Here is an 8,555-nt window from a genome sequence, read left to right as displayed (position 1 = left end):
TGTCATATGGTTATTTCTGAGATCAGCGTTTCTGAGGTTTGTCTGTTGAAATTACGACGGCCGGAGCCGTGGTTCCAACTCCTAGCGGTGCCCTCAGACTAAAATCGTATCCATTAGGCGGGAGTTGGCCTTCAATCGCTCCATAAGACCTTACACTGTTTGGAGTGCCATCTGCACTCGCTCCTTATCGCCTGGTGAAGCTGTAAAGGTCAGCTGCGGCCAACAGCATTAGAGTAGTCCGAAAAAAATTAATAATATTTTTAGTCTCTAGTGCAATAAAGTGTATAAATAAAATAAATAGTCTTTGGCAGTACATAGAGGTACACACAGGAAGCAGGCAAGCAGTACATAGAGTTTAATGACTGAGCGAAACACCTGACAGCTGCAGCATGTATTAACATAAAGGTGGTATTACACCACCATTCACTTTGATGTTACAGTAAGCGATCTCGTGCTCGTTATTTACCATCCTTCAATTTTTATTCGGAGCAAATTTGCTCAGAGACTTTTAAAAGTAATTTGAAACTATACTCTTTTTTTCTTTTTATATTACTCTCTTGTCAGGAATAAGGAATATTATTCAGGAAGTATATACTGTATAGCCACGATATTCTCGCCTGCTTATATATACAAGTTCTTACTCTGAGTTCTTTCTATAGTATAATTCCATCTTTATATATATAATGTAATGTAATTATATATATAAATATTTATAATATTATCTAACATTATCTATGTTATGCTAAATTAGGAAGCTTTTATTCATCTAAAATATGGGTCTTATTAACGATTCGTAACCTTTTATTAGTGTCAATGACCATACATTGCATGATACCGTCATCAATGCGGTCCTCAATACATATAGTCCACGTGTATATTTTTGGTCCTAAATTGATATATTGTGAGATGTTTTTCTATAAACTACGTTAACCGTTCACCACCAGACTGGCCACCACTACTATTATATACTAGTATTATTTTCTCAAAATTATTTACATAAAAATTCTTTTTTTTTTTCATTGTACATCATTATTTCTATAAAAAGACATGTGCTAAGATTCTTAACGGAATTATGTCACTTGAGATATATAGAGGTACTTACAGATGTGGTATGTATGACTGTATTTCTGTTGTTGAGTTCTTGGCAGCGTTATAAGGTTTAGCTGCTTAAATCTCAAAATAGTAAGAATAACAAACAAAGTCATTGTCCCGTCTGGTGTTTTGATGCTTACTTTTCTCAAATAAACAACGAATTTTAACACTGTTAACATTATTGGATTTATTACTTTTTAGGTAGTTGGAATGTCAAATAAGCTGAAATTGTAATAACCACCGGATGGTAAGTGGTAACCGTCGACTATACACATAAATAGCGTCTATGGACCCGTGGCTACTTCTCATGCGTTGCCATTCCATCTTCACATGGTTAGACATCCTAATATTATATTTATTATTCAATTCGGGTAAAGTGAAACGGGTAGCAATAAAAAATAAAATGTATTAAAATAATTTAATACATTTTATTTTTAAGTTATTAGAAATGGTTATTTTGCGGGTAGATTTAAATAAAATTAATATGTAAATATTCAAGAGTTCAGGACTTTACCTATTTGCACTAAAAATGACATCATTCTTAACGTTTTTGACATTAGCAACTGCACTGAAATATTATATAACAATATTTATAATATTATGTCTAAGTTTATATTTCAAAACTACATAATTTTCTAAGAATAATACGATAAATATAGGTACTTCCTAATCTTAGTAATAAATCATATCCTAAGATATTATTATAGTTCATCATCTGACATATCTCACAGTTTTATCGGTACCATATAGATTTTCATCTGCAGATTAATACTATATATTTGGACAAACAAAATTCATGTGAATATTAATACAAAAAAAAACAACAACATGAACTTCCGGAAGCCTCGAAGACGTTCTCGTAGGAACTCTATGAATGTTGTGGTAAATACAGAGAAATGGCGTCAGTATGGCAAAAGACTATCACGTAGTAACACGAGGTTTGTTGATGAAGATTCAGGAGACGAGGAACCTGAATACCATGAAATTAAAGACTGGGTAGAAGAATTTTTCGACCGTAAAAGCGTATGTCCAGACAAGTCAGATCAAGATGTAGAAGTGCAACTAACAAAGAAACAGACCCTTGTCCTTTCAACATTAGTTCCAGATGAAATATTAATAATGGATAAGTAATAATAAACATATTTTAACAATGATATTGCACAGAATATTAATATTAGTTGTTATACTTACAGCACATATACATATACAATATATATAGGTATATAATTTTCATATCTAATACTATGTTGATGTTTAATACTCAAAAAGTAATTTATATTACACTAGCTAATTTATTTATATAAATCTTCCTCTTAAATCACTTATTATTATTATATGGTAAAAACTGCGGAAGCGCCTTCATTTTAAACTATGTAAAGATGTTTGGATAAAATACATGGGGTTATATATATATACAGTGAAATTTTCTTTAAGATTATTAACCTATGTTGACCTTATTTAGAAATACATTTATGGAGGTATTATCTACCAATAAATCCCAATTATGAAAACAAATCTTTCGATATGTTTGTGTGTTCAATGTGTCTTTCAATATGTTACGACAACAATAAGAATTTCGATATGTTTGAATTAATGTTATTTTGTTTTGTGGAATAGTCGTGGAAAGGAAGTGATGATATGCTTACATTCGTAAACATAATTTAAAATTGCAGATTTGACCCATCAAATCCTAAACGCTTTGTCGGTGTTCTGCTGATGGCCGATGTCTCTGGTTATACCGCATTATCAGAACGATATAGCAATACAGGTAAAGGAGGTACCTATCGTCTGACAGTCACCCTCAATACCTATCTCGGATCACTGATTGAACTTATTTACAGTCATGGAGGCGATATTCTCAAGTTCGCCGGTGATGCATTTTTGGCTCTGTGGAAAACAGACAAACGAACTTTTTTATGTCATACTATTCACACAGTAATTGCTTGCGCTTTAATTATACAACATTCTTATGGATCTTACGAAACTGACGTCAAAGTTAATTTAAAAGTTAAATTGGCCATTTCTGCCGGAAATCTTATATTTTGTCCCATTGGTACTGGAACAGATATGAATTATATCATTTTCGGATTACCAGTAATTGAAGCAAAATTAGCTGAGAGCGTTTGTTGTTCTGGAGAGGTAAAGGTAACACCCACTGCTTGGGGACACTGCTACTCCAGAAATTATGATCATATCATCCATAAAGATGGACACGTAACAATAAAATCTATTCTTTACGACCCTCATGAACAAGACGTAACCAAGCCTTTTGTAGGCTTTGGACCATTAATAAGACAAATAAAAAAACCTCTTACCGCAATAGAGAATCTACCCGATTTTCTTTGGGATTCATCTAAACCACTAAATGCAATGGATATCCAAAAACGAAATGAAATGATAAGACTTCGTAAAAGTATTCTGATGGCGGAAGAAAAGAATATAGGTTCGGAAATACGTAAATTCATGATAAGACCTGTACTAACTCAAATAGATGCACATCAACCACTTGAATATTTAACTGAAATGAGACAAGTATCAATTTTATTTATAACTCTTAAGCCTAGAGATTGTTCATTTCCACAATTTGTAACAATTGTTAATAACGCTTATGAAATTACTTGTGAAATTGTTTATAAATCTATGGGGTGCGTTAACAAAATAATTCTCTTTGATAAAGACATTATGATTTTAGTAATATTTGGATTACGTGGATTTAAACACGAGTCAGAACCTCAGGCAGCACTTAAATGTGCGTATAGTATACAGAAATCAGTGTCAGCCCTCGATGGAGTACTCGAAGTATCCATAGGTGTAACAACAGGTCAAGTTTACTGTGGTGTCGTTGGGCATCCTTTACGAAGAGAATTCACTGTTATTGGCGCAATAGTCAATAAAGCTGCTAGATTAATGTGCGGTTTTCGCAATAAAATTACATGCGATGAAAATACATATATCAAAAGTAAAATATGTACGAATGGATTTACTTTACAACCAAAAATAGAACTTAAAGGAATAATGCATCCTGGTAAAATTTATGAATATACTGAGGATATCAGAGTAAAGGAGTTGTATGATATACCAATGATTCCACCATTACTAAATCGAGTTGACGAAATGGAGTATTTCCAAAATTGGCTAGATGAATCACAATTGTCTTATAGAGATTTCGATGCTCTTTTATTAGTAGGTGAATCCCGTATAGGTAAGTCAAGAATGTTAGAATGGATGATCCGCTACTCAAGAAATTATGGATATAGGGTATGTCACATAAAGCTAACATCGATACATTCAGCTACCCCATTTCTAGCCCTTAGTCAAATAATTAATCAAGTTTTAGATTTGAAAGAACCTATAACAGGTTTCGCTAAGGAAGAAAAAATTATTCAATTGTTAAAAGTGTACAATGAAGATCTCTGTTATTTAAATAACATCATCAAAGTACGTTTTGCCTATCATGAAGGTATTTATACTCAAAATGAGGGCAGGAGAAAAGAAAAAGCAAAAACGGTGTTTACAAAATTAATAAAGGCAATATTAGAAACACACGTTGTATTCCTAGACGATTTACAAAACTTAGATGCATCTTCATGGGAATTTATCTCGATAATGCTCAGTACCATGAAAATATTTACAGTATTAACAGTCACACGAGGAAAATTTAGCTCTGTACACAACTGGCTATATAGTGTATTTGTTAATGACAATATAAGAAAAATTGTCCTTGGACCATTAACATCTACATGGATACCTGCGTTAGCCTGCCAAATTTTAGATGTTGATGCTGTACCAAAGGATTTATGCAATGCATTGAATATAAAATGCAATGGATCGCCTGGTCTTATTGAAAGTTTTATTGTGCATCTATTTTCAAGTGGCGCCTTAGAAATAAAGAAAATTCAAAGAAATGAAATTGAGGTTTGGAATGACGAAATTTTACAGTTTCCAGAACCAAATCTTTTACATCCTCAGGCTGTCGATGCGAAAGACCAAACAACCCTTGATCAACTCATTGAAAAAGACTTTGTAGGAGAAATAGGAATATGTATAGTCACGCGAAAAGAAGAATTAAAAACAAACATTTATATACAGAATATGGATGCTCTTATAATGATTCAAATAGATTCATTAACTCCCTATCAGCAACTTCTTTTAAAAATAGCTTCAGTAATAGGTAATATGTTATCAAGAGATCTCTTAGAAAATATCATGTATGAAAACAATACTAATACCACTGCGAAAGCTATTAAGAGACTCTTTGCAATGAGAATATTGTCATGCGCAAATGTTGAAATGACAAATTGGAATAGAAAATGTTCATCTAATATGACTATATCCTCCAATAACTCCATAAACAGTAATTTGATATGCAATTGTTCTTTTGATTACGATTCAGAAGACACAAAAGAGTTACCAAAATATGCGTTTTGTAAAGTTATGAAATTTAGAAATAAGAATTCAAGAAAAATTTGTTATGAATTACTTCCTATAAATCAGAAAAAAGAATTTCATTCCCGTATTGTAAATTATATGGAAAACAGCAAACAAAAATGCCTGGATTGTGGTGGCACACTTATGATAGTTCAATCTTCTATGAACTGTCAACCAAATAACCGACACGAGAACGATGAGAGTAACATAATATACGAAGAAGAATGTGAAGTGGAAACAATCAATATACCAGAAAACAGTGTTATCGAAGCGGTTATTGAAATGAAAAGATCACAATCAGAGACAATTACAAAAGCTGAAAACAATAATAATGTAGAAGTTCCCAGTGAAGGCAGAAAAAGCTCAAATTCAATACACAGTTTCCATTCACAAAAGCCAACTTCTCTCTTCGCTCCTATATTAAAAACAAAATGCGATGTTGAAGCTGATATCGGTAGAAGCTCATCTAAGCGCGTTACTATGCCTAACGTTTATTTAAAAAAAAAAAATTCAGATAATGTTGATAAGTATAAAATTTTTCATATGTTACGAGCTGTGACAGAAGCTAGTACTATAAGTGAATGGCGGGATCTGGGCGTTACAGACAGTGAAGATAAATTAAATACTGACAAAAGAAATAAAAAATCCTTTTGCATCAAGATTGAAAAAGGTATATCTCGAACAAATTTTAGCAAATGCAAATGTGGAGAATTGAATATAATAAATTGTGAACAACTCATCTATCATGCTCAACAAGCTGAATTAAAAATAAAAGCAATAGAATTTATGATAAAGTTTGCTTATTTAAATCTTCTTAGTGACAACGGAGAAGTTGCTCTGCCGAAACTGGAGCAAGCAGAACATTTATGTTTACAAAAACACGGACCAGATGACATCCTGAATAAGTTCGAAAGACGTATCTTTTTAGGAAAAATATTTTCCTTGAAAACTGCAATATATTTAATTAATGGTAAATTATCAGCTGCGAAATTAGAAATAGAACGTGCTAATCGAATATACCATTTATACCTACACAAACTTCCGGAGACTTTAAAAGTAAGGAACTTAATCAACTTGATAAAACTAAAACGCCGAAAACATCGCATTCATAAAATAATTTTAAAAACAGATTCGATATTTTGTTTGAATGTTGCTACTTTATTATATTCAGCTTTGGAGGATGAAAAATTATCTAGAATATGTGCATTTCGTGCACTCGAGTTGGTGCAAGAAGTTGATTGTAATGTAATAGATATATGCGATACATTTAGCAATGCTATGCAAGTAGAGTTAGACCGCGGGGCTCCTGAATCAACTGCAGAAATAGAAAAATTAGCTAGCTTAGCGTTAAAACATTTGTCACGACCTATTCAAGTACATGAACTTTTTGCAATCGGGAAATTATTTCTGTCCACTTTTCATGCACGTACGTTCCGAGGCGAACTAGTTGCTGGTATTCGGTCGGGTTTTCGATCCATAACAATAAGTCGGTTTCTTCAGGCTGACAACATATCTTTAGATATTATACCAGACTTATTCTACATATTACTGTCAAGGTGTCGTATAGAGGAGGCAGTTGATGTACTTCAATTAGCGCTCCGAATGGGTCAAAATAGAATGTCACATGATTTTGAAACTTGGTATTATGGTCTTTGTATGGATATGATACTTGACGCAGGATTTCAATTAGAACCGCCACATGAAATCAGTCGTTTTGCTCAATATGCTTTAACTAAAGGAGTGTCCGCCGGTCCAAGTCGTCGTCGACTTGTCGTTAGTTTGTGGACTTATTGGCTACGGGCCGATGTTGAGAGTAAAATAAAATGGTTTGAATCAGAAGCCCTTAGCTGGACAGCGTGTGAAGATGATGATGGTTCATTGACAACTCTACTGAGTGCTATGAGACTCGCTGAAGGAATGTTAGAAAGTTTAGCTAGAAAAATAGATGATCTCAGAAAAGTAAATATTAAAATATTAATTAGGTATATTTGTTAATAGTTAATAATAATATTTATTTATTTATTTATTTATTTATTGCTATAGGTAGTTGATTTAATGGAATTACGATCTATGGCTGACAGGGAGCTATCAAGACTAGAGAAAGACGCACGTATAATGCGTACCATATATCCGCGTTGGATTTTACTAAAAGCCAACTCCTTGTCTTTGTCTGGGCGTCGGACTGCAGCCAATACAGCATTCAATCAAGTTAGAAATTAAATATTCATATGTATATAAATATTATTATTAAATAATTAAAATATAAAATTAACGTTTTACTTGCTTACAGGCTTTTGAAGAAGCATCAAAAATTCGTAATCGTTTAGAGGCAGCTATGGCTAGAGCAGCCACTTCTAACTCTCGATTATGGGTGCAAAATGCACGAGCCAATAACTTTATAAGCTGGCAATCTGGGTCCCAACAAGCAAAGGATTCATGGCACCAACTACTTTATAAAATCACCACAACGAGACAAGTTTCTTAGTGTTAGAAGGATTTATAATAAAGTTACAAAATAAATTTATAAGTCAAATATAGTAAAGTTTACTAATATTAATCTCTATCTTAAAATCAAATCCATCAATCCATCCATTAAATACTATTTAAAACCGATGAAATCGAATATGACATTTTTTTTTCTTTTGATAATATAAGTTTGATCTTATCAGACATTTTAAACAAAATCTATGATGGATTGATTATATACAGAGAATGTGTACATAGGACATATATAAGTACCTACTCACAATCTACATATATAATATTATCTGTGTTTTCTTCTTTCAGCTTCTTCGTTTTATCTGTTCATATGATTTCATATGTGAGGTTCAAAATTCAAATTCACTCATTCGAGAAATGTATTCAGTAGTTTAAAACCCATTTTGATTATTATATTTGCAAATGATAGTTTATTCCCATGTAGTTACCATTCAAATCTCTCACAAAATTTTACGTTTTACATACTTCGAAATTATAGCTACGGAAGTTAAACTAAATACAGAGCCATCTACAGAATTTATATTATAACATCAAGT

At 32.4% G+C, this 8,555-nt stretch overlaps 1 protein-coding gene across 1 annotated transcript; it reads left to right on the top strand.

The window, feature by feature from the left end:
• Positions 1-1,662: 1,662 nt before the first annotated feature.
• Positions 1,663-8,033, top strand: LOC131846450 (adenylate cyclase type 10-like). Its single transcript, XM_059195756.1, has 5 exons — positions 1,663-1,751; positions 1,857-2,219; positions 2,766-7,479; positions 7,564-7,728; positions 7,811-8,033. Exons 2-5 carry the CDS (start codon positions 1,921-1,923, stop codon positions 8,003-8,005), a joined length of 5,373 nt encoding a protein of 1,790 aa, XP_059051739.1. The 5' UTR covers positions 1,663-1,751; positions 1,857-1,920; the 3' UTR covers positions 8,006-8,033.
• The last annotated feature ends 522 nt before the right edge of the window (positions 8,034-8,555 follow it).

Source organism: Achroia grisella, unplaced genomic scaffold (assembly GCF_030625045.1).
Source record: "Achroia grisella isolate CSIRO2021 unplaced genomic scaffold, CSIRO_AGI_Agris_v1 utg511, whole genome shotgun sequence".
In the NCBI taxonomy this organism is placed as follows: Eukaryota; Metazoa; Arthropoda; class Insecta; order Lepidoptera; family Pyralidae; genus Achroia; species Achroia grisella.
This window is presented reverse-complemented; position numbering and strand designations above follow the sequence as displayed.

What these genes read in the sequence shown, in the direction of transcription:
- LOC131846450 (XM_059195756.1), top strand. Translation starts at nt 1,921, where the DNA reads ATGAACTTCCGGAAGCCTCGAAGACGTTCTCGTAGGAACTCTATGAAT. An exon ending in GAAATATTAATAATGGATAA is followed by an intron (nt 2,220 to 2,765) that starts GTAATAATAAAC and finishes TTAAAATTGCAG; the next exon opens with ATTTGACCCATCAAATCCTA. An exon ending in CCAATACAGCATTCAATCAA is followed by an intron (nt 7,729 to 7,810) that starts GTTAGAAATTAA and finishes ACTTGCTTACAG; the next exon opens with GCTTTTGAAGAAGCATCAAA.